Consider the following 27270-nt stretch of genomic DNA (forward strand, 5'->3'; position numbering starts at 1 on the left):
CTTATGCAGCAGCCTTTTTTTGTGGCACCTTCTGGAAATCCAGATATGGCACACCCAGTGGCTGCCCATTGCCCATCATGCTCATCATGTCCTTAAAGAATTCCAGCGAATTAACGAGACATGATCTGCTTTTCATGAGCCCATGTTGTGTTTAATTGATGGGACAGTTTCTATCCAGACATTTATGACAATAGTGAGACGTAAAATAATATTGAGCCAAAGCACTTGAATTTCTGATTAAGGATCTAGGCCAGAAAAGCCAGCTTTTGTGCTCCTAAGATGCTGCTTGGCCTGCTGTGTTAATCCGGCTCTTCACTTTGTTATCTGGAGTCAAAGCACAGTGTTCCTCACAGCCAGGTGCACAAGTGAAAGTGAGAGAAAGATGTTACAAGAAGTAGTTGTGGCATTTAGAGGATTTTCCTGAGTAGGGCTTTCCCGGAATCTAGAATTCTGTCCTCGCATCCTACCTCCCATTCAGCAATTTTTTTGCCAGCATGGGAAAAATGCATGGGTTGAAGGTAAGTAAATTTGCCATAGACCTCGTGGACCATTGGCTGCTCTCTCATTATAGACAGACAATTGGTGATGGTTTAACCTGAGGGTCACTACATCTCAGACAGGTGAGAGTTTGAGATAGGAGATTCCTTCATTGTAACCTCGACCATCGCAGGACCTGAACCCACATTGTTGGTATCACTCTGCATCACAAAGCAAGCATTGATCCAACTGAGCTAACCAATCCCATTTGTGGGTAACCAGCTCGCATTCCAAAATGTCCCTGCTACCTCCGTTTTAGGTGTTAAACCCCATCCACAGTTTTGACGGAGTCTGTCCCATTGTGAACATAGGTGTGGTTCAAGACATACCAGAGGTGCCTTGAAACATGGGGAATCCCATGAGTGGAAACCAGGAACAGATCTCAGGCAACCAGCTTGTAACTGATGTCCATTTCAAGCCCACTGACTCCCACAGCTACCTAGAATACACCTCCTCCCACCCACCCTCCTGCAAAAATTCCATCCCCTATTCCCAATTCCTCCGCCTCCGCCGCATCTGCTCCCAGGATGAGGCATTCCACTCCCACACAATCCAGATGTCCAAATTCTTCAAGTACCGCAACCTTCCCTCCACAGTGGTCGAGAACGCCCTTGACTGCGTCTCCCGCAATTCCCGCAACACATCCCTCACACCCCGCCCCCGCCACAACCGCCCAAAGAGGATCCCCCTCATTCTCACACACCCACCCCACCAATCTCCGGATACAACGCATCATCCTCCGACACTTCCGCCATCTACGATCCGACCCCACCACCCAAGACATTTTTCCACCCCACCCTTGTCCGCTTTCCGGAGGGACCACTCTCTCCGTGACTCCCTTGTTCGCTCCACACTGCTCTCCAACCCCACCACACCCGGCACCTTCCCCTGCAACGGCAGGAAGTGCTACGCTTGCCCCCACACCTCCTCCCTCACCCCTATCCCAGGCCCCAAGATGACTTTCCGTATTAAGCAGATGTTCACCTGCACATCTGCCAATGTAGTATACTGTATCCATTGTACCCAGTGTGGCTTCCTCTACATTGGAGAAACCAAGCGGAGGCTTGGGGACTGCTTTGCAGAACACCTCCGCTCGGTTCGCAATAAACAACTGCACCTCCCAGTCGCGAACCGTTTTAACTCCCCCTCCCATTCTTTAGATGACATGTCCATCATGGGCCTCCTGCAGTGCCACAATGATGCCACCCGAAGGTTGCAGGAACAGCAACTCTTATTCCGCTTGGGAAGCCTGCAGCCTAATGGTATCAATGTGGACTTCATCAGCTTCAAAATCTCCCCTTCCCCCACCGCATCCCTAAACCAGTCCAGTTCGTCCCCTCCCCCCACTGCACCACACAACCAGCCCAGCTCTTCCCCTCCACCCACTGCATCCCAAAACCAGTCCAACCTGTCTCTGTCTCCCTAACCTGTTCTTCCTCTCACCCATCCCTTCCTCCCACCCCAACCCACACCTCCATTGCCTACCTACTAACCTCATCCCACCTCCTTGACCTGTCCGTCTTCCCTGGACTGACCTATCCCCTCCCTACCTCCCCACCTATCTTCTTTTCTCTCCATCTTCGGTCCGTCTCTACCCCCCGCCCCCCCCCCCCCCCCCCCGCCCATTTATTCCAGTTCCCTCACCCACCAACCTCTCTGATGAAGGTTCCAGGCCCGAAACGTCAGCTTTTGTGCTCCTGAGATGCTGCTGGGCCTGCTGTGTTCATCCAGCTTCACACTTTATTATGTTGGATTCTCCAGCATCTGCAGTTCCCATTATCTCTGACACAGCTACCTGTGTCTGGAATTATCAGATTGTCAAACCATTTGCTTTGAAATAGGGAAAAGAACTTTTTTTTAAGCTTTGATTACATTGCTTGGAGTTGTAATGGTTTTAACAAAGTTATGAATGCTAGATTGAGTTTCAAAAGCAGCTGAAACATTTCGCTTTGCACCGCAGCAATACTGGGACTGAAAACCTTTAAAGGGAATGATTGAAAAGATCACATGATTAGGTATAAAGTTTTAAGTCTGTAACAAACAAGCTGATAGTAGCAACTTATCTTCTAAACTACAAAAAGAACTCCTATTTAACAAGTGTCTCAATCAAAACTCTCTAGCCATTGTACTTTATTCTATCCCTTATGTTAGCACTTCATCCTCCAGGAATCAGTCCAAAACTGTTCCCAAGCTTTGGACCAGACCAAAACCCCCTCAAATATATCAAGGAGATAACCTAGACCCTGACTTTTATTTGAAGGAAAGGCTGGTGTAAGGTGCTTTGTCCAGATGTAATTCAATTGTTTACACTATTTGGCTTTAAGCAAAATGTACTTTATACTTACTCTATAGTTAAAATACATGCACTGAAAGAAGAATTGATACAACTTTAACACTATTAGAAAACTAACAGAATAATAGATTATGTAATGATTAAACAGCAACTTTTCCAATATTGTTATATACCATAAACACACCCTTGGTAAAGGTAAGTTCATTAAAATAGATTCTTACCCATGTAATGATTCTCCACTCCAGGAGCAAAGAACCTCAAAAATTCTGCTCGGGAGAGAGAGAATTTGAGGGTTTTGCTGTAGCAGGGAAAGCTGTATGGCAGCTTCAAAACCCCAAAAACGACTGAAAGCAAAACATATCCCTGGTTCTGTGCGAGGCTGACTCTCCCATTCATGTTGCTTTTATTGTTCCAACTTTTGAAAATGACCAAAGGCCTCACAAGCTGTTTGCTTTTTGTCTTGGAATGTGCTGTTTGGCACTCCTGTCTCAACATGTCTTCAAACAAAAGGATAAAATGCACCTCTTACAGCCATTGTATTGTCACACTGAGCAACCTTTTCCTGTTGGAACTGGATGCCCTTCTACTACCTAAACTGACTTTCGCTGTGAAGGATGAATTGGAGCAAATTAGATTTGTTTAAACATTCATTAAATGGGTCTCTTTAATCCAGTTGTAAGTTCCCATCCACTGAACAATGAAGACTAGGTTGCACCTTTCTGTCTTCTCCTTAGGATCTTGCACAGCGATCTTGTCTGATGTTCAGTAACGTATCAGGGAAGGGCCTGCAACTCAGTTGTATGATGCTTACTGTAGAATCTAACCTGAAACTTGAAGACTAAGGACTGGATTTTATGGGGTGCTATGTGCCCCGTCCCTGTTTTTTCCCATAAGAATAGTCAAATTATTGTTGTTTATCTCCACACATCATTCAAAACAGATTTTTTTTGACAGAGATGGATGTAATTCTCCAAAAGTCATAAGGTCAGCACCTAATACACTGACAGCACAAAGTATTGCTTCTCACACCATACCCCACCAAATCATGGCAATAATTCATTTATCATTAATATTGCAAGCCAGCATGACACCAATGAATTCATTAAATATCCACCATGGCTCTCATTGCTCTTTAAGAATCTCCATATTACATTATTTAACACACAATTCCTTTCTTTAACTCTTTGCCTCCACATAACATTGTTTTAGCAACAGAGCAATACCCCAAGAATCTATTTTTAGCCTAGTTACCTCTAAAATATAAATGCTATTTTATCACTTTTTGCATTGCTTGTATCAGCTGCGGACTTAGAGAGCTTGATGAACTAATCCATACCCAAGTACTTAATCTATTCACCTGTATTTTGCAAAACCCTTCCAAATATATAGAGTTCCCATTTATAAATCCTTCCATCCTATTTACAAGACTTCATTATGTGTGGCATTTTGATGACATGGTAAGGAATAAGGAGGTTATATTGAACTTTTACAAAACACTAGCTGGAGTTTTTGTGTCCAATTCTGGGTGCCACACTTCAGGAAGGATGTGAAGGGACCTGAGAGAGTGCAGAAATGACTCACAAATAGGTGCTTCTTCTTGGCCATCTCAGACTTGATGGTTTGAAGGGCTCTTTTCTGTGCTATAGTCCTTATGCCTTTAGATGTTAACTTTTTATGCAGTGAGGTTTAGACTGATTTATTTAAGGACAATGGAGAGAAGCGCTTCAAAGCTGTATGCTTTGGATTGAAATTTGCCTGTGTATGGAAAACTGGATTTGAGGGGCCCATACTTGTTATATTACTTTTTCACTCTCTTGGTGTGCTGGAAGTTATAATTTCTGACATTTTAATTTATCAAACCTTCTCAAGGTATTTCAGTATTTTATCATCATTTGTTATTGAAGAAGACAAATTCTTTCCTTCAGATTTGCATGGTTGAATTCCCACAATGTCCAATGTCAGTTTCTGCATCCATACCCTAGAGGGCTTATTAAAATGTGTTATATATTGAAATGGACTTACACTTTATCATGCCAACCCCTAAAATCTGTTGCCATTCTGTAGTCATGTCAGCCATGACTAAAGTGGAAATCTGACAAAATAATCGACAAACTCTGAGGGTTTGATTCATTTTGGATTTGAAAGAACTCAATTTAAGAACTTTAAAACTTTATCTTTCAGAGGTATGTGTTAATCAACAATCAATCACAGTTTTACATGAACACCAATTTAATGGAGTTTCGGACCACTCAAAACTATGGTTTTCAGAACGCCGTTCAAAGTACACAGTCTGTGAAGTTTTATCTTCCTGATCTCCTGGATAAGCAGATTTCTGATGAAAGAAGTAGTTGCATCATAAGTCATCTGATCAGTTTCAAGCAGAATCCATACCCGTGGGGAATGTCTCCAGTGGAGGTCAGTTGGTATTTTATGTGCTGTTACTAGCCTGCACACGGTATTGTTTATAAAATGTGTAATGAGAGGTTAGGATAGTTAGAAGTGAACAGTTTCCTTCTCAAGTGATTCAGAGTATAAGGCTCATCATTTGTCACCTGAACCCAAAGGTAATATTTGAAGTATTTTCGTCACTCTGGCCTGTACCATTCTTTCTGAAGTCATAGAATCAAACTTTATGGTCAAGACAAGCTCATGCAGATGATTTCCAGATTGAATGTTTAATCACAAGATTACCTATTTTGTGGCGTCACCGCGTCCATCACTTTCTGTTGTGTCATAAAATGCTTAAAGTCCTCAGCATGTGTCAGAGGGAAACAAAGTTACCGTTTCAGGTCTGTGACCTTTGATCAGAACTGATGTTTGTTAGAAATCCAGTAGGTTTTGACCAATCTAAAGTTAGGTCAGGGAGGCTGGTGTTGGATCAAAAGGGAAGTGCTGTGTTTCGATGGCAGGTAGGAAAGATTAAATGAAAACAACTGTCATATTACATGGCCAAAGGAAAGAGTAAAATGAAATTTGAAAAAATAAAAGATATGTTATGAGGAAGTGCGAATGGCAGATCAGTTCTGTAGTAGCCCTTAACTTCAGCACCCATTGTTGTAAGGACAAAGGGTCACTATGTCAGAAATCTCAGAGAAGAAATATTGTACTAGGGTGGAAAATTGACATATCAAGATTAATATCCACAACTAACAAACAAAGAAAATATCAGCATTAAAAAAAGTCATAGAAAAATCACTAAACCCCTACAGTACAGAAGCAGGCCATTTGGCCCATTTGAGTCCACACCAACCCTCTGAATAGCATGCCACCCAGACTCGCTCCCCTACCCTATCACTGTAACCCTGTAAGTTCCATGGCCAATCCATGTAACACGCACATCTTTGGACTGTGGAAGGAAATCAGAACACTAGGAGAAAATCCACACAGACGCATGGAGAATGTGCAAACTCCACACAGTCACCCAGGGGTGGAATCAACCTGGGTCCCTGGCACTGTGAGGCAGCATTGCTAATCACTGAGTACCAGTTCCCACCCACCCACCCTCCATAAATATCCCTGACAAACCTGGAACCTGATGGTTTGTTACGAATGTGAGGAGAGTGGTATCACAGAGGGAGGATTTGGAAAGTTAGGAACAACAAGGCAATTTAACAAGGTAGTAAAATGGTTAATGGTTGCCAGTAGGACAGAACATAACATGAAAATATCATCAGAATGGGGCTTTAAGCTAACAGAGGGAGGATGTTTTGGTTACAGGGAGATAAAAGTTGAGGCAATAATGAAGTATATCAATGTGGGTAAAGGCACATTGTTTGAAACAGGAAGAAACAGGTTGTGGAGGTTTAAACATCATTTAAACTTGGCCAAACAAATAGGCCAAGGTGGTCCAGAAGGCGAATTTATAGAATGCTTTTGAATCAATCAAGGTAAATGCTCTTTTTGATCCAGTGCTGTACAATGACACGGAATTAATTGGTAATATCATAGTAAAAAATCCCCTGGGAATTAGTGATTAGATTTAATTGAAATTGTAGTAAGTTTAAAACTGACATAGTCTAATCAGAAAGCAATCATAAATTTCAGAGTAAATAAAGTAATTAGATAAGTATAAGGGAGTGGTGGCTAAAGTTGATTGGGTATTTCGACTAAAGAGGTAGGACACATTTAAAGAAGCAGTTCAAAATGTTCAAAAAAATACACAATTGAAAGCCAAAACTTCAATGAAAAATATGTCAATGGATTACGAAGGAGATTAAGTATAATATTGGATTAAGAGAATTTTCCATTATTGTAAAGAACAGTAGTAGATCGGAGAATTGGCAGTGATTTAAAAACCAACAAAGGGCATTGTAAAGTTGAAAAAAGGGACAATGTAGAACATGAGAGTAAAACGGCCAATAATATTAAGGCGGATTGTAAGGCATTTGACAAGTGTGAAAAAAGGACAAAAATAGTTTAAGTAAACTTCAGTTTCTTAGAAGCAGAGACGAGAAATTGTGATGAATGAGAAAATTGCAGCGATGTTTTACAAGTGTTTCATGTCTGTATTTTCAGCAGAGGATGGAAGTTAGTATCAGAAATAGTGGGAAACCTAGGGGCCAGTGAGATTAAGAAAATTAAATCAGTTAATATCAGCAGAGAAAAAGTACTGGAAAAACTCAAGTGACCGAAATCAGACAAATCCCCAGCAATGGAGGACCTACATTCTGAGATGGCTAAGGAGATACTACGTCCATAGGCCACAATTTTCAAAAATCCCATATATGCTGGGATGATCTCCATAGATTGGAAGTTAGCAAATGTAAAACCACTATTCAAGAAAAGAATCAGAAGTCACACAACTAGGTTATAGTCCAACATGCTTATGTGAAATCACAAGCTTTCGGAGCGCTGTTCCTTCGTCAAGTGAATTGAGGAGAAGCACACAGGCATATAATTTGTAGGCAGAGAAATCAAGAGATCATACAAATGATGTGAGCAGAGTATTGACAGGCTGAATAATAAGTCTCTGATCAAAAGTGTTTTTCTGACACTGTCTCATTTAATCACCTGCAGAGACTTTTTACTCAGCCTGTCAACACTCCGCTCACACCACTTGTACCACCTTTGATACCTCTGCCTATAGGTTTTGTGCCTGTGTGCTTCTCTTTACTTCACTTGACAAAGGAGCAACACTCTGAAAGTTTGCAATTGCAAATAAACCTGTTGGACTGTAACCCTGGTGTCGTGTGACTTCTGACATTGTCCACCCCAGTCCAACACCAGCACTTCCACACAAGAAAACAGGTAGAGAAAAAACTGAGCACAGGTTATTAGTTTAACATCAGTCATCAAGAAAATGCTAGAAGCTATGATGAAAGAATTTTTAGCAATGTACGTGGAAAAGCACAATTTCGTTAGAACAAGTCCTTGTGAAAGGATAATCATATTTCACAAATTTAGTATTCTCGCCTGAGTATGTGATTGACAGAGTTGACAATGGAGAGCTAGTAGAACATAGAACATAGAACATAGAACAGTACAGCACAGAACAGGCCCTTCAGCCCACAATGTTGTGCCGACCATTGATCCTCATGTATGCACCCTCAAATTTCTGTGACCATATACATGTCCAGCAGTCTCTTAAATGACCCCAATGACCTTGCTTCCACAACTGCTGCTGGCAACGCATTCCATGCTCTCACAACTCTCTGCGTAAAGAACCTGCCTCTGACATCCCCTCTATACTTTCCACCAACCAGCTTAAAACTATGACCCCTCGTGCTAGCCATTTCTGCCCTGGGAAATAGTCTCTGGCTATCAACTCTATCCATGCCTCTCATTATCTTGTATACCTCAATTAGGTCACCTCTCCTCCTCCTTTTCTCCAATGAAAAGAGACCGAGCTCAGTCAACCTCTCTTCATAAGATAAGCCCTCCAGTCCAGGCAGCATCCTGGTAAACCTCCTCTGAACCCTCTCCAAAGCATCCACATCTTTCCTATAATAGGGCGCCCAGAACTGGACGCAGTATTCCAAGTGCGGTCTAACCAAAGTGTTATAGAGCTGCAACAAGATCTCACGACTCTTAAACTCAGTCCCCCTGTTAATGAAAGCCAAAACACCATATGCTTTCTTAACAACCCTGTCCACTTGGCTGGCCATTTTAAGGGATCTATGTATCTGCACACCAAGATCCCTCTGTTCCTCCACGCTGCCAAGAATCCTATCCTTAATCCTGTACTCAGCTTTCAAATTCGACCTTCCAAAATGCATCACCTCGCATTTATCCAGGTTGAACTCCATCTGCCACCTCTCAGCCCATCTCTGCATCCTGTCAATGTCCCGCTGCAGCCTACAACAGCCCTCTACACTGTCAACGACACCTCCGACCTTTGTGTCGTCTGCAAACTTGCTGACCCATCCTTCAATTCCCTCGTCCAAGTCATTAATAAAAATTACAAACAGTAGAGGCCCAAGGACAGAGCCCTGTGGAACCCCACTCACCACTGACTTCCAGGCAGAATATTTTCCTTCTACTACCACTCGCTGTCTTCTGTTGGCCAGCCAATTCTGTATCCAAGCAGCTAAGTTCCCCTGTATCCCATTCCTCCTGACCTTCTGAATGAGCCTTCCATGGGAAACCTTATCAAATGCCTTACTGAAGTCCATATACACCACATCCACAGCTCGACCCTCATCAACCTTTCTAGTCACATCCTCAAAAAACTCGATAAGGTTTGTAAGGCATGACCTACCCCTCACAAAGCCGTGTTGACTGTATTTGATCAAGCCATGCTCTTCCAGATGGTCATAAATCTTATCCCTCAGAATCCTTTCTAACACCTTGCAGACGACAGACGTGAGACTTACCGGTCTATAATTGCCGGGGATTTCCCTATTTCCTTTCTTGAAGAGAGGAATTACATTTGCCTCTCTCCAGTCCTCAGGTACGACTCCAGTGGAGAGCGAGGATGCAAAGATCTTCGCAAGTGGCGAAGCAATTGCATTTCTCGCTTCCCAAAGCAGCCGAGGACAAATCTGATCCGGGCCTGGCGACTTGTCAATCTTAATGTTTGACAAAATTTTCAGCACATCAGCTTCCTCTATCTCTATCCATTCCAGCATGCACACCTGCTCTTCAAAGGTTTCATTCACTACAAAGTTGGTTTCTTTCGTAAAGACAGAAGCAAAAAACTCATTTAGGGCTTCCCCTACCTCCTCAGGCTCCACACACAAGTTCCCTATGCTATCCCTGATCGGCCCTACTCTTTCTTTGACCATTCTCTTATTCCTCACGTAAGTGTAAAATGCCTTTGTGTTTTCCCGATTCCTTCTGCCAAGCCTTTCTCGTGCCCCCTCCTGGCTCTCCTCAGACCATTTTTGAGCTCCTTCCTTGCCTGCATGTAATCCTCTCTAGCTGAACTTGACCCTAGCTTCCTCCACCTTATGTAAGCTACCTTCTTCCTTTTCACTAGAAGCTCCACCGCTCTCGTCATCCAAGGTTCCTTAATCTTACCCCTTCTTGCCTGTCTCAGAGGGACATATTTACTCATCACTCCCAACAAGTGTTCCTTAAACCATCTCCACATGTCTATAGTTCCCTTACCATGGAACAACTGCTCCCAGTCCATGCTTCCTAACTCATGTCTAATCGCATCATAGTTTCCTCTTCCCCAATTAAATATCCTCCCATTCTGCCTAATCCTCTCCTTCTCCATAGCTATGTAAAATGTGAGGCAGTTATGGTCACTATCACCAAAATGCTCCCCCACCACAAGATCTGATACCTGCCCCGGCTCGTTTCCGAGCACCAAGTCTAGAATGGCCTCTCCCCTCGTCGGCCTGTCAACGTACTGCGTTAGGAAACCCTCCTGAACACACCTTACAAAAACAGCTCCATTCAAATCTTCTGCTCGAAGGAGGTTCCAATCAATATTAGGAAAGTTAAAGTCACCCATTACAACAACCCTACTGCGTCCACACTTTTCCAAAATCTGTCGACCTATGCTTTCTTCAATCTCCCTGCTGCTATTGGGGGGCCTGTAGTAAACCCCTAACGAGGTGACTACTCCCTTGCTGTTCCTAATTTCCACTCATACTGACTCAGTAGGCAGATCTTCCTCGACAAAGGAAGCTTCTGTAGCTGTGATACCCTCTCTGATTAGTAGTGCTACACCCCCTCCTCTTTTTTCCCCCCTCCCTATTCTTTTTAAATGTTCTAAACCCTGGAACATCCAGCAACCATTCCTGCCCATGAGAAACCCATGTCTCTGTTATGGCCACAACATCATAGCACCAGGTACTGATCCATGCTCTAAGTTCATCACTTTTATTCCTGATGTAGTATGATGTAGTCCTGATAGTAGATGTAGTATACTGGGATTTCCAGCAAAACTCAAAAGTACAGTAAGCAAGATGGGGTTGGGAGTGATTATTTTTGGAATGCATGGAGTATTGGTTATTGGACAGGAAGTAGAAAGTGTAAATAAATGGATACTTTCAAGTTGCCAAACTGAGCTAGTGAGTGCTGAGGACTCAGCTACTTACAATCTATAATGACATAGATAAAGAGCCAGAGAGTAACACATTTCACTTTTATTGATGATACGAGATGGGAATGTAAACAGTGTGGAAGACACAAAAGGCTGCAAAGAGTAATTCATTAGGTAGCTAAGCAACAAGGTAACAAGAGGAGTATAGTTCATGCTTCAGAGGTTGTTTACTTTAGTCTTAACGTTAGAAAATTGGAATGTTTTTTAACTGGCATCAAACTTGTTCATGACTTTGTTTCAAGAGACTTGGATGTATTCATACAAGGAACACAAAGGTTAGCATGCAAGAATTACAAGGACATTGGACTATAAGAATAAAGTACAGAGAAGGATTGCTAGATTTGTCCTTGGGACGAGAAGATTGTCTGTTGATGAGAGACTGAATAAATTAGGTGTAAATTCTCTGAGGTTTAGAAGAATGATTACTTACCTCACTGTCACAGTCAAGATTATGAGGGAGTACTGTTTTAGAATAAATGGATAACCCTGAGGGACTGAGAAATATAAAAATTTTCCTCACTGTTTTGATTCTTTGGATCAGAGGGTTGTAATTGTGCCGTAGTGAACATATTTAAGACAGACAGATTTTTGATATTGTAAGGAATTTAACGGTATGGGGAGCACTTGAGAAACTTTAAAAACAGAACTAGGAGTCAGCCATTCAGCCTTTAGAGTCCGCTGAATCATTCATTATGATCATGACTGATCATCGAACTCAGTAGCCTGTCCTTGCTTTTCTCCCTACATCCGTGGTTCCCTTTAGTACCTGGTGCTATTTCCAACTCCTTCTTGAAATCATGCAGTGGCTTGCTCCAGACTGCTTTCTGTGGTAGAGAATTCTACAGGTTCAGCATTCGGGTGTAGGAATTTCTCCTAATCTCAGTCTTAAATGGTTTACTGTATATCCTTGGACTGTGACCAGCTCCCTGGAACCCTGCATGAATACTTCCACGTCCAATTTTGAAGCAGAGACTTAGGAGAAGTTCTGATTTTACTTTCTTGTATAGACACGAGAAAATGTTAAATAGATTAAAAGCATGTCTAATTTCTGAGTGACTATTCAACAAATACCTTTAACCCTGTGCGCCCTCCCGCCCATTGCCAAAATCCTCACCAGATCTGCCTTTCAACTTCCCTCATGACCTCAAACCCTCCAAACCCCTCTAGTCTTTCAAAACCTCATTGTCCTTTGATTCTCTCCAACCTCCCTGACCTACTGACTCCATTCAGAACACACCTTTGACCCACCCATTCAGCTCAATCTGAGGACTGAGTTTGGAAGGATCCTGCACCAAACAAATGACCAGAAAAATTAGTTGAAGATAAGTCAATATTTTTTGTCAGATAAAGGGGCTCCAATGCAGATCTGAAAATTTGGCCAATAATTCCACTTGCCTCTCACAAATGTGAACAGCTCTAACCTTAAAATGTTTTTGTCTTGAGTTCTGCTCATCTGTACTGATATATCACATTGAATAAACTTGAGCTGTACATTTTATTTGCTTGGTATTATTGTGATGATGTCTGAGACTGTTCATTTCTACGATACCTTCCTCTTTGCAGATTAATGGTGATGTTGCTGACCTGACTCTGTATAACTGCACAAACAGGCGAAAAATCAAAGTAAAAGGGCTCAAATCACCAATTCTAATCGAGTTTAAAAGGAATGATGCAATTGTAAGTTTCATTCTGTGTTCTAAATTTCATTATTTCCTGTGATAGGTGATACATGTGGTAACATGACAGCCAGATTCTAAATCCTTCCTCTGTTATTCTGTCCCTCACCCACTATAAAACCATAGATGTAGGAGCCGAAGTATTTCATTCAGCGCATTGAGCCAACTCTGCCATTCAATGAGATCACAGCTGATCTGATCATTCTCAACACCATTTCCTTGCCTTTTCCTCATAACCTTTGATTCTGTTAATGATTTAAAATATGTCTGTCTCAAATTTGAATAAACTTAATGACTAGCCTCTGCAGCCCTCTATAGTGAAGAATTCCACATTCACTATCCTATGCAAGAAGAAATTCCTCATCTCTGTCTTAAATAAGTGACCTTTTATTGTGAGATTATGCCTCTAGTCCTTCTCCCACAAGGGGAAACAACGTTTCCACATCTATTCTGTCAAGTCCACTGAGAGGCTTATATGTTTCAATAAGGTCACCCCTGATTCTTCTAAACTCGAATGAGAATTGGCCCAACCTACTCAACCTCTCGTCATAAGACAGTCCCTCCTTATCCAGGATCAGCCTTGTGAATCTTCTTTGGACTGCCCCCATTTACTGTATATCTTTCCTTAGAGAAAGACCAAAGGTGTTCACAGTATTCCAAATGTGGTTTTGACTGGTGCCTTTTGTAATATTCACAAGATTTTCCTATTTTTATACTCAATTGTCTTTGAAATGAAAACCAGCTTCCATTTGCCTTACTCATCTTCTGAAAGCTGAGTTTTGCCATTATGTGATTTGATGTGTAATTCTGGGCTCTGCCAAGTACCCAGTTCATATGTGTGAGCCTGTACAGTAACTGGCTGTGGCCTCTTTTACAGATCAAGATGTTAATTTGAAACCATGTGCTGTTCTCACTCCATTTATTCTTTATAGCAGGGTTCTTTAGATACTCACCATGAGCTGGAGCTTGAACTGATTTTAATTTTACTGGTTAATAACTCAAGGCCTAATTACTGTCTCAAAAGTTTAGACTTTCCAGTCTGGCATGGTTTATGAGGTACCCCTCAGTCCAAATGGAACTTAAAGTTATTACATGATTTCTTTTTCATATCACTTTCTTTTCTCTCTTGTGAAGTTAACTTCTTGCTGGTAAATAATTTCACAGATGTCAAGCATCATTTAGTACCTGATCCAAGGAGCTAATATTGTTGCTTTCAGATTGTTCAGTAGTGAATACCACAGATATATCCCTGGCAGGAAACAGAGCACGTGTCCCACTGGGATGTTTGAAAGTTGTCAGAAGCAGCGTCTTTAGCCCATTTTCCTATCCATACCTAAAAGGTATCAGCAATCATAGGTATATCGCTCTTTTCCTTCCCCAGGCCCATTAGTCTCAGATCAATCAGAGAAAATCTTGTCCTCAAGTCACGAACCTTTCTTTCAATTTCTCAGCAATGGCATTATTTCATCTTGATAGCTATTGATTTGCTAAATAGCGTTCTGTCTACTGCTTTCAATGCCCTTGTCATCCATTACTATTATCTTTCTCAGCCTAATCATTCCCCAGTATGCTCCTCAGCTCTGATCCCAACCTCCAAAGGGCGCAAATGTAAGAAATTGGTTTAATCCTTCTTAGTCATTTCTTGTTAGACCATCTCGAGACAATGTCCAGCAATGTGTGTTTCACTGAAACTACTCACCCTTCAAATATCTTTGAGGAGTGCACAGATAACGATTCATAGGACAGATAGTGGGAATTTTGTTAAACGACTCTGCAGTGTCTCTTCCACCGTTATCTTTGCTGGTTTGTACAAAGACCTCATGGATATTTTCGTGACAAAAGACTCTCCATTCAGTTTCTGGAGTATCCCATCCTTCTTGTATACTGGGACAAAATTTGCAAAAAAAATCCAAGTCTCCCTCATGCTGAAGTTGTCATTTTGTAGATGCCATCTTCTGTCAAAAAGAAAGAAAAGCCTTCATTGATGTAAATGTTTCTGATGACCACCAAATGCTTCAAAGAGCTTCACTACCAAATAAGAATGTTTGAAATGTGCTAACTGTCAGAATTTGGAAATACAGCAATCAGTTTACATGCTTTGTAACTGCTCCAAACAACCATCTGGTAATGACCAGATAATCTGCATTGTGTGTTAATTGAGGGCTAAATGTTGGGCCCTGACTCCAGAGATAACTCCCAGCTTTTCTTTATGAACACAAGAACGCATAAAATAGGAGCAGAAGGAGGCCATTTGGCTCTGTGATAAGATCATGGATGATCAATTTGGGATTTGTATTCCACATTGCCACCTATCCTGATAACCTTTGATTCCTTCCCTAATAAGAATCTATCTACCCACTATCTGAAAAATATTAAATGACCTCACTTCTGGGGCAGCAAGTTCCCAGTTGTACAACTCTCGGAGAGAAAAATTTTTCTCATTTCTGTCCTAAAAGGGCAGACCCTAATTATAAAACTGCGTCACTCTACTTGTGGACTCAGCTACAAAATCTAGGCCTGAAACGTCAGCTTTCCTGCTTCTCTGATGCTGCTTGGCCTGCTGTGTTCATCCAGCTCCACATCTTGTTATCTCTCACCCTCACACATCCACCTTGTCGAGATCGTTCAGGACCTTTGCAACTTAAATTCCGTTACTCACTGTTCTAAACTCCAGATGGAACAAGCCCGGTGAGTCCAATGTCTTGTCATAAGCCAACTCACACATTCTAGGTACCAATCGAGTAAACCTTTGAACTGCCTCAAATATATTTACATCATTTACATCTCCTTAAATAAGGAGAGCAAAAATGTGTGATATTTCACATTCACCCTTACAGGTAAATAGGGCCTTAAATTAACGTTTCATCTGAGACATGGCTTCTGATAGAATAGCTCTTCCTCCATACACCGTTCAAGTATCAGCCTTGATGTTTGTTGTTGAGTCCAGCTGTTGGACTTGAATATGGAACCGTGTGATTCAAGTGTAGTACCAACTAAGCCACAGCTGGTATTCAGTGCTTTCTCTGGCTTCATCCCCCCTGTTTTAACCCACCTCCTACTGCCCTGACCTCATTCTAAATTGAACTGTTGGCCGCTCAACTTCCCTTACCGGGATACATTTTAGTTATTATGTTAATGGTTCCCTTTACTGAGGTACTAAGATTGTCCCTGCAATGATCTTGTAATCATTCTTTCAAAAAAAAACCCGACACTTGGACCAAGCCTCAGCACCCTTCCTTACCTACCTTTCCTCTGTAATTAAGTGTTGATGCTTTCCCATAACAAATTACTTGTATCTCTCCAGCCAGCCAACAAGGGGTGAAACCACATTAGATTTGGTTCTGGGTAATGATCCTGGCCAGGTGTTAGATTTGGAAGTAGGTGAGCACTTTGGTGATAGCGATCACAGTTCTGTTATGTTTACTTTAGTGATGGAAAGGGACAGGCGTATACCACTGGGCAAGAGTTATAGCTGGGGGAAAGGCAATTACGATGAGATTAGGCAAGATTTAGGGAGCATAGGATGGGGAAGGAAACTACAGGGGATGGGCACATTAGAAACGCGGTGCTTATTCAAGGAAAAGCTCCTGTGTGTCTAAGATAATATACATAAGAACATAGAACATTACAGCACAGTACAGGCCCTTTGGCCTTCGATGTTGTGCCAACCTGTCATACCGATCTGAAGCCCATCTAACCTACACTATTCCATGTACATCCATATGCTTGTCCAATGACGACTTAAATGTACTTAAAGTTGGCAAATCTACTACCGTTAGAGGCAAAGCGTTCCATTCCCTTTCTACTCTCTGAGTAAAGAAACTACCTCTGACATCTGTCCTATATCTTTCACCCCTCAATTTAAAGCTATGCCCCCTCGTACTCGCCGTCACCATCCTAGGAAAAAGGCTCTCCCTATCCACCCTCTCTAACCCTCTGATTATTTTGTGTCACAATTAAGTCACCTCTCAACCTTCTTCTCTCTAACAAAAACAGCCTGAAGTCCCTCAGCCTTTCCTCGTAAGACCTTCCCTCCATACCAGGCAATATCCTAGTAAATCTCCTCTGCACCCTTTCCAAAGTTTCCACATCCTTCTTATAATGCGGTGACCAGAACTGTACGCAATACTCCAAGTGCGGCCGCACCAGAGTTTAATACAGCTGCAGCATAACCCCTTGGTTCCTGAACTCGATCCCTCTATTAATAAAAACTAAAACACTGTATGCCTTCTAAACAGCCCTGTCAACCTGGGTGACAACTTTCAAGGATCTGTGTACATGGACACCTAGATCTCTCTGCTCATCTACACTACCAAGAATCTTAGCATTAGCCCAGTACTTTGCCTTCCGGTTACTCCTACCAAAGTGCATGACCTCACACTTGTCCGCATTAAACTCCATTTGCCACCTCTCAGCCCAGCTCTGCAGCTTATCTATGTCTCTCTGTAACCTACAGCATCCTTCTTCACTATCCACAACTCCTCCGACCTTAGTGTCGTCTGCAAATTTACTAACCCATTCTTCTACGCCTTCATCCAGGTCAGGCAGGGAGGAAGCTGTAGAGTGCTGGAGCTGTGGTTTACGAAGGAAGTGGAATCTCTGGTCAAGAGGAAGAAGAAGGCTTATGTTAGGATGAGATATGAAGGCTCAGTTAGGGTGCCTGAGGGTTACAAAGTAGCCAGGAAAGACCTCAAGAGAGAGCTCAGAAGAGCCAGGAGGAGACATGAGAAGTCATTGCCGGATAGGATCAGGGTAAACCCGAAGGCTTTCTATATGTATTTAAGGAATAAAAGAATGACAAGAGTAAGATTAGGGCCAATCAAAGATAGTAGTGGGAAGTTGTGTGTGGAGTCAGAGGAGATAGGGGAAGCTCTAAATGAATATTTTTTGACAGTATTCACTCCAGAAAATGACAATAAAGTTGAGGAGAATACTGAGATACAGGCTACTAGACTGGGTGGGATTGAGTTTCACAAGGAAGAGGTATTAGAAATCCAACAGCGTGTGAAAATAGATAAGTCCCCTGGGCCTAATGGGCTTTATCCTAGGATCCTCTGGGAAGCCAGGGAGGAGATTGCCGAGCCTTTGACATTGATCTTTAACTCGTCATTGTCTACAGGAATAGTGCCAGAAAACTGGAGGATAGCAAATGTGGTTCCCCTGTTCAAGAAGGGGAGTAGAGACAACCCTGGTAATCACAGACCAGTGAGCCTTACCTCAGTTGTTGGTAAAGTGTTGGAAAAGGTTATAAGGGACAGGATTTATAATCATCTAGAAAAGAATAATTTGATTTGGGATAGTCAGCACAGTTTTGTGAAGAGTAGGTTGTGCCTCGCAAACCTTATTGCGTTTTTTGAGAAGGTGACCAAACAGGTAGATGAGAGTAAACCGGTTGATGTGGTGTATATGGATTTCAGCAAGGCTTTCGATAGGGTTTCCCACAGTAGGCTACAAAATGCGGAGGAATGGAATTGTGGGAGATATAGCAGTTTGGATCGGAAATTGGCTTGCTGAAAGAAGACACAGGGTGGTGGTTGATGGGAAATGTTCATCCTGGAGTCCAGTTACTCGTGGTGTACCGCAAGGGTCGGTGTTGGGTCCACTGCTGTTTGTCATTTTTATAAATGACCTGGATGAGGGCGTAGAAGGATGAGTTAGTAAATTTGCAGACGACACAAAGGTTGCTGGAGTTGTGGATAGTGACGAAGGATATTGTAGGTTACAGAAAGACATAGAAAAGCTGCAGAGCTGGGCTGAGAGGTGGCAAATGGAGTTTAATGCGGACAAGTGTGACGTCATGCACTTCGGTAGGAGTAACCAGAATGCAAAGTATGGGGCTAGGATGTTGCCTGGTATGGAGGGAAGGTCTTACGAGGAAAGGCTGATGGACTTCAGGCTGTTTTTGTTAGAGAGAAGAAGGTTGCAAGGTGACTTAATTGAGACATAAAATAATCAGAGGGTTAGATAGGGTGAGCCTTTTTTCTAGGATGGTGACGGCGAGCACGAGGGGGCATAGCTTTAAATTGAGGGGTGAAAGATATAGGACAGATGTCAGAGGTAGTTTCTTTACTCAGAGAGTAGTAAGGGAATGGAACGCTTTGCCTGCAACGGTAGTAGATTCTCCAACTTTAAGTACATTTAAGTCATCATTGGACAAGCATATGGATGTACATAGAATAGTATAGGTTAGATGGGCTTCAGATTGGTGTGACAGGTTGACACAACATCGAAGGCCAAAGGGCCTGTACTGTGCTGTAATGTTCTATGTTCTCGGTTTCTGACCCAGCCATAGTGTCAACACAGTCCTTGTTGCAGTCACAAATGGTGTTTCTTATGACTGTGGCCGTGAAAACCTATCCTTTCTCGTCCTAACTCAGTTCCATTCTTATCTATCTTTTGGCTGAAAAATCACCTGCAATGTCTTCCCACTTTCATTTTATTACCAATCGTAGGAAGTATTATTAGCTCCATTATGTTTCACATTCAAAGCTGTCACTTGTGGTAATATTGTACAAAAATACATCATGTTCCATATCTATGATAACAACATGAATTCTATTTCACCTCCAGCACCTTGAACTCCTCAGCTGTCTCTGAATTTGTTGAACTACTTTTCAGTATTCAATATTAAATGAACAGGAATGTCCTCTCAAGAAATTGGGAGGAATGGAAGTATTAACTTGATCACAATTCGTTCGTTTTTTACCTACCACTTCAGTTTATAATGACTGTCTTAAGTTAACCAAGAGCATTCTTAAGAATATATGAATTAAGAATAGGAGTCGAGGAGATGGTGATGTGATGGTAATGTTACTGGGCCATTATGTAGATGCTCAGATTAATGTGTGGGCATATGGTGTCAGATTTCACTTTGAAAATTGGTGGAATTTGAATTCACTTTATAAATCTGTCAAATAAAGGTGACCATTGATTGCCATAAAAACCCCTTCGAAAAGCATGAAAAACCGTAGGTTGGAAGGGCGCAACAAGCTGGGCCGCGTCTGGAGCAAAGACCAGTCAGCATTCTGGGTATAACCATTTTGCTCGTTTGCTCCAGATGCTGCCTGGCTTGTTGTGTTCTTCCAGCCTACGGTTTTTCATGCTTTTCTAAGGGGTTTTTATGACAATCAATGGTCACGTTTATTTGCCAGATTTATAAAGTGAATTCAAATTCCACCAATTTTCAAAGTGAAATCTGACACCATATGCCCACACATTACTCTGAGCATCCACATAATGGCCCAGTAACATTACCGTCACATCACCATCTCCTCGACTCCTATTCTTAATTCATATATTCTTAAGACTTCTCTTCGTTAACTTAAGACAGCTCCTGTTTGTTTCCCTTGGATGCTAGCATCTGCAGTTTCTCTGTCTCTAACAGAAAAGGACATCTGCTGAAGACGTGCCACTTGACCCAAAACACTAACTCTGATTTCTGTCCACAGATGCTGATAGACTGCTGAGTTTTTCCAGCAATTTCTCTTTTTGCATCTGCAATGTATGTCTGATCTGGTCTCCATCATGACTCCAGATTCTCACAATGTAATGATTCTGATCTTGCTAACCATTTTGTTCAGTGGCAACTAGGAATGGACAACTAATGCTGCCTTTTGCCAGCAATGGCCTTACCCAATGAAATAAAAAAGTAAAGGGGGTTTGAAAAAACTGTTCTAAGCCTGCTCCACCATTCAGTGAGATCATAATTGATCTTTGATCTCATCATGACCTTTTCACCCTATTTCCCATATCCCTTGATTCTTTAACAGCTGAAAAATCTGTCATTGTCAGGGGGGATTATACTCAACAACTGAGTTTCCAGTGACCTTTCTGGGTGAAGAATTCCAAAGATTCACAACCTTCTGACGGGGAGAAAAAGTCCTCAAACTCAGTGATAATGGGAACTGCAGATGCTGGAGAATCCAAGGTAACAAAGTGTGGAGCTGGGTGAACACAGCAGGCCAAGCAGCATCTTAGGAGCACAAAAGCTGACGTTTCGGGCCTAGACCCTTCATCAGAAAAGACATCAGCTTTTGTGCTCCTAAGATGCTGCTTGGCCTGCTGTGTTCATACAGCCCCACACTTTGTTATCCTCAAACTCAGTGTTATGTTTGATCCTGACTTTGTCCCATTTTAAAATATTCACTACTGAAGAGGCTCCGGATAACGAACTGAATCTAAGGTAGGTGTCTCTTCTGATATCCCCCTTCCTCTATGCCAAAAAATGTTGCTTTTGTTAAGCACCTCAACTTAAATTGTAACTTGTTGTATCCAAGGTCAGGTGCAGTGATAGGTGATCAAATATGTTGTGTGCAGGCCAGAGTATAGATTGCAACATGTTAATGAGTAGTCTAAACAACCCCCAATTTTTAGTGACATAACAAGGTGTGGAGCTGAATGAACACAGCAGGCCAAGCAGCATCAGAGGAGCAGGAAGGCTGACGTTTCGGGTCTAGACCCTTCTTCAGAAATGACCCTTCTTTTCTGAAGAAGGGTCTAGGCCCAAAACGTCAGCTTTCGTGCTCCTCTGATGCCGCTTGGCCTGCTGTGTTCATCCAGCTCTACACCTTGTTATCTCAGATTCTCCAGCATCTGCAGTTCCTACTATCTCTGACCCAATTTTTAGCAGTATGGTTTATTACAAAGCAAGATTTTAATGTGAATTGTGATTAAATATGCTCAATTGCCATAGCGAGAAAATAACATACCCTGATGTTTTTTTATTAAACCCGTAGTAAAATATGGATTTCTCGTTTGCAGCAGGAACAGCTTTCAGTATACTTGCTACTTCGTACGCACATGAATGTTCATATCTTGCCAGTTACACAGGCAAACATACAGCAAGCTTTGCAGATAAGAGTGAACTTCACTCGGCTTAACCAGCAAGTGTTTCCTGTCATGCTGCTAGTGAGGTATGGTTGAGTTTGCATTCACTTGAAACATTTACCTTTGAGTTGTGGGTGATATATTTACTTTTTGAGTTGTGCTTCCTTAATTTCCCTCCACCGGACCATGACCTGACTCCTTGCCCTGATGCAGTAGCACTGTGTTGTTATGGAGGCAGTTGCAGAATTTTTGATTTTAACTCAGTGACACTAAAGGCAGAGCAATATACTCTCAAGTGTGACTTAGAGAATTTATCCTGGGGAAAGTACCTGCTGCTCTTTCCCTTTCAGGTGGTGAAGACTGAGGGTTGGTAGCAGATTGAGGAAACAATAGTCATGGCCAGATGCTGCCAGTATTTATTTTATTGCTACCGAGCAGCGCAAATTTGGGAGAAAAAGTTAGCTATTTTTCTTACGTATGAAAGTAAAATCATTAGCTTCAAATGTCTTTACAGGTTCAACAGAGAACCAACTCCAAGTAAATATAACTTGAAACAAATCCATTATTGGGATGGCGATACAGTACACTTATTTATTCCGGCATTCTCGCTTCCAAGTTTGTATTACATCTCTACTTTTCTTTATTTAATTGGAATTACATTCTTGAAGTTTTATTTTAATATTTGAATCAAGTTAAGCTAAATGTAAGTACACATGAAACTAAGCAGGGCACCAAATGGTAGGATCTGCTAAATATAAGCCAACATCTTATTTAAAGTGAAAATAATAATTAATGCACAAAAATAGAGAAATAGCATACAAACAGGTATAACACCATGCAAACATACAAAATAGGAGCACACATGGACCATTTGGCCCCTCTGTCATTCATTAAAATTGTGGCTGACCTGTTTGGGTTTGGAATTCCTCATTTCCATGTTCTCCTTATAACCCTTCATTTCCTTGCTTATCTATCGCTGTTGTACAGAAAAAAAATCAATGACCGTACCTCCACTCCCTTTTGACGCACAGCGGTCCAAAGTCACCTTACCTCTGAGAGAAAAAAATTCTCCTCCTTATATGTTAAACCCTATGTAATGTGATTTTATCTCTTGTAATCCTTTGAGGTGACTCCTTAACAAATGTCTTCTGGAAAATCAAGTCGAGTACGTCTACGGGCTCTTTTTATCCACAGTGCTTATTACTTCTTCAAAGAACTCCAATAAATTGGTTATATTTTAAATAAATTTGACGATACCTTGCTGATTCTTCTTGATTACCTTCAGTTTTTCTCTGGGTGTAGCTATAATCTCTTTAACGATCAATTCTGCCATTTTTCCCAATGATGGGCGTTAAGCTAAACTGGCCAGTGGTGTTCTGCATTATGCCTCCCTCCCGTTTTGAATAGAGGTGTTATACTTGCTACTTTCCAGTCTGATGGAATTCCCTGAATCTGCAGATTAACGCCAATGTATCTTGTTGGAAATCTGAGTTGACACCCAAAGATGAACTCTGTCTGGACCCAGAGACCTATCAGCCTGCAGCTTCATCATTTTGCTTGTTACCACATTTATTTTTTTCTGAGTTCCTCTCACCTGTCCACCAATTCAGAATAACTCAAGTTGAGAACATATTTGTGTTTGCAGGCCATCGTTGCAGGATTTTTTGGTTCTATTTTCTGAGACATTATTAATACATTTGTCAGTTTTCTACAGAGTTGTTGGATTAATCTGTTTCAGTGATTCATCTTCTGGTGAAGAGTCATCTAGACTCAAAATGTTAGTTTGCCCTCTCTCCATGGATGCTGCCTGACCTGCTGTGATCTCCAGCATTTGTTATTTTCAGTACAGATTCCAGCATCTGCAGTAATTTACTCTTTATGGACTGATGTATATTCAGACTTTGGCGCTGTCCATATGATATAACGATAGAGGATTTACATTATTGCAAGGACTGTAGTAAAGAACAAACATAGAATTGTTAAGTGCATTTTTATGACTATTGTATCAAAGGAAGATTGAGGTTCAAGTGAATAGAAAGCCTTGGTGGGTGCTTTGGCACAGCGGTGTTTCTGTGCATAGTTAGTTCTCCTATGACACGATAGTTGCCTTCTTGCATGACCTCATGCTATAGAAGATCACTATACTTGTATAGCAGAAAGTTCACATTATCCAAATAGCATCCACTATTCGTCAATCGCGTTACAACCACTTTGCTTTAATAAAACATATGTTATAACAGAACTACCTGTATGTATGTAAGATACGTTAGTTTTGAAAAGTCAAGTGAAGTAATGGGAACATTGCAATTTTAAAAATTGATAAAGTAATTAACAGTTCAAGTCAACTGCTAGAAGTTGCATTTAATGATTCAGTCCAATTTCTCTTCTCTTCAGGTGTAGGAACATATTACCTCAGTCTTTTAGATGCTAACTATGATAGAAAACCGAAAAATACCTATCTTGCCAATAATGTGAGTTATACTGTGAACATTCAGTGGACCCAGTGTTTGTACTGGGATGATAACCGAGAGTGGAAATCTGATGGCTGTTCACCCCAACAGGAATTAGATTCAGAGAAAATAAACTGCAGGTATGATTAGTCCTGATGGTGTGATCCATTGCTTGTGTGACTTGCATACGAGTCACTCTTCCTTTTTGTTTCGTAGTCAGAGCTCCTTTAAAATACTCTGATCTTTGCTCATGCACTTCTAAATCAGTAAAAACTAAAACTGTGGATGCTGTAAATCAGGAACAAAAACAAAGTTACTGGAAAAGCTCAGCAGATCCGGCAGCATCTGTGAAGGAAACAACAGAGTTAACATTTTGAATCCAATGATCCTTCAAGAGAATGTTCTGATGAAGGGTCACTGGACCCGAAAGGTAAACTCTGTTCTTTTCTTTACAGATGCTGCCAGACCTGCTGAGCTTTTCTAGTAACTTTGTTTTTGTTTTAAATCAGTAAATTCTGATTGATTTGCAATCAAGTTATAAAATGCAGCAGGAGAGCAAGATGGTAGGGAGATATCTCTATCCGGATGACGTAAGGTCCACAAATGCCTTCGTTGTTCTGATTTATCCATGGAAGGAAAATAGGATCAGGATAAGTACAGTTAGCACCATTTCATTTCATTGCAAAGTGGCTTTATAAAGTGTCAAAAATAATTTTTTTGAGGAAATATTAATGTAGAACAATGTGTGCTTCAGCTAAAAGTACTTAAGGCTAAACCTGTGCCTTGTACATAGTCTCAAAACACTCCATAATGCTGTAATCATTAATCACAATTTCCCTCCAGCTTAACAGGCAATTATATGTATGTCCTACACTTTGTCACTCATGATCAACATTGTTAATCTCAATATTTATTGATTTTGTACCATGTCTTTGTTCTTTTTGTCATTCCTCTTTTGGAAGATCATTGCATGTATTTTCTTTTATATTATTATTTCTTTGTAATTAGTTGCAACCACATGACAACATTTACAGTTGCACGTAAGGAACTTGTGATGAAGGATGTCCAATTCACAGATATCTTGACCTTTATCAGGTACGTGTTGTAGACCAGTTGAGAAAGTACGGAGTACTGCTTCTTCTATGTTTCTGTCATACAGCAATTTAATAATTTTATGCACTATGAATAGAATCAGCCTATAACCCATTTTAAAATGTTGCTAATTAAATATGGATTGAAACCCAAAATAAACTGCAGCACCCTTCTTAAGGCATTGGTATGCAGGGAATTTCTTTACCTTGGCTTTGGAACTTGTTGTTATTCATTTTGTAAACTAAATAATACATATTTAAATCAAGCCTGTAATTAGATCCAAATATTCACCATCATTAGATTGTTCAGTTTGGAATACCACCACAAGTAAAATATAACACTGTCCTGCAAGTAAAGATGTATAGTGCTGCATGTACAATATTTCAGTGGATGTGACAGTTATTTTCATTGGTCTAGTAATCCAGAGACCCACATAGTGTTGGGGGGACATGCTCTGCTTTCTTCCAGAAATTCGATCTTACAATATGTTTAACTCTTTGAATTCCATCTGATTCCTTATGAATGTGCAAATTGTCAATTTCCTTTACACTCTTGGGCAGCAATGTACAACCATTGTTGAGCTCTCAGAAGCACTTTCCCTTTGAACTGCTGTGCTTACTTTAAAAGCTGTAGTTGGAAGATGAAGAGATTTAGGCGGTGCAAATATAATTCTAATACAAAATGTGAGTTTACCATTTTGTAAAATTCTCAGCGCTTTGATTTTTCATTCATGAAAAATATTCAAAGAGGAGAGGCAGAATATTGATGTATTGCCACTGAGAGAAGTGAGTTAGTGGATGATGCTATTTTTATTCAGTTTCCAATTAGATATAGTGAGGCTCATAGTTGTGTTTTGTTTTGACAGTGTCTTCGAAAACTATGTCACTTGCATCACTGTGTTATTTGCCCTTATCTTATACACTCCGCTGGTTATCTTGTGCAAACGCATGGATTTTTCTGTTGAGACAAAACCTGGACTTATAGTATTGCAGGATAATCCTCCTACTGACCAGTGTTTATATGAGATCATTGTTGAGACTGGCTTCAGGACGAGAGCTGGGACTACTGCAAAGGTATTTTACTATTATTCTCTGTATATTTTTGTTCTAAGATTGAGTAAAAATTGTGGAACAAGTTTAGTTTAGGACCAGTAAGCACTATTTGACTGAAGGAATAATTAATAGACAAAGGTTTCCTAACCAGGATAGTGCAGGCTTGTGGTATACTTGAATCAAAGAGGTGATGTGATGAGTTGACTGTCGGGTCTGGAAAGTAGTTTGCTCTCTTTTTGGTGTGTTTGAATCACAATTCATGAGCAGTCCATGCCCAGTCCCACTGAAGTAGACTGCATTTAATCTTTGTGCTTCACATGATTCCATATAGCAATCAGTCAGATCCAACAGGAAATCTAACAGTATGTTCTAACTAGTCTGCACTTCTTAAAGAGGAGCTGCACTCGGAAATTGCTGTTGACCTAGTGTTGTGTAAGTTGCTGTAAAGAGAAAAATAGCAAATAGTACAACAGCCAAGAGAAGGGACTGTCAGATTACGTTTGAAGCCGTAGGCAATGAGGTTAACAAGAAAAAAGAAATGACGTTATCATGGGGATCTGAGGAACGGTCACTGGACCCGAAATGTTAACTTTGTTTTCTCCTCCACAGATGCTGCCGGACCTGCTGAGCTTTTCCAGCAACTTTGTGTTTTGTTTATGTTATTCATAGGGATCAGGCAAGAGGTTCCAAATTCAATGAGAGGGCAAAACCAAAGGCTGTGTGCTTGAATCCGTGTAGAATTTGGAATGGAAAAGGAACTTGATGAGACAAGCACAACTACATCAGTATGATCTGATGGCTAACACAGAGATGTAACTGCACAATAACGTGGATTGGCTAACTAACTGGA

General features: G+C 41.1%; 1 protein-coding gene across 1 annotated transcript in view; it reads left to right on the forward strand.

Moving 5' to 3' along the window:
• The window catches only part of LOC125465716 (polycystin-1-like protein 1), a 282365-nt gene that overhangs the window by 174206 nt on the left and 80889 nt on the right, over positions 1-27270 (forward strand). The window contains exons 35-41 of the mRNA XM_048559472.2: positions 5012-5245; positions 12888-13001; positions 21761-21912; positions 22341-22441; positions 24221-24416; positions 25285-25371; positions 26234-26441. Coding sequence (XP_048415429.2) covers positions 5012-5245; positions 12888-13001; positions 21761-21912; positions 22341-22441; positions 24221-24416; positions 25285-25371; positions 26234-26441 — 1092 coding nt within the window. The remainder of the gene's footprint in view (positions 1-5011; positions 5246-12887; positions 13002-21760; positions 21913-22340; positions 22442-24220; positions 24417-25284; positions 25372-26233; positions 26442-27270) is intronic.

This window comes from Stegostoma tigrinum, chromosome 2 (genome assembly GCF_030684315.1).
Source record: "Stegostoma tigrinum isolate sSteTig4 chromosome 2, sSteTig4.hap1, whole genome shotgun sequence".
Classification (NCBI taxonomy): Eukaryota; Metazoa; Chordata; class Chondrichthyes; order Orectolobiformes; family Stegostomatidae; genus Stegostoma; species Stegostoma tigrinum.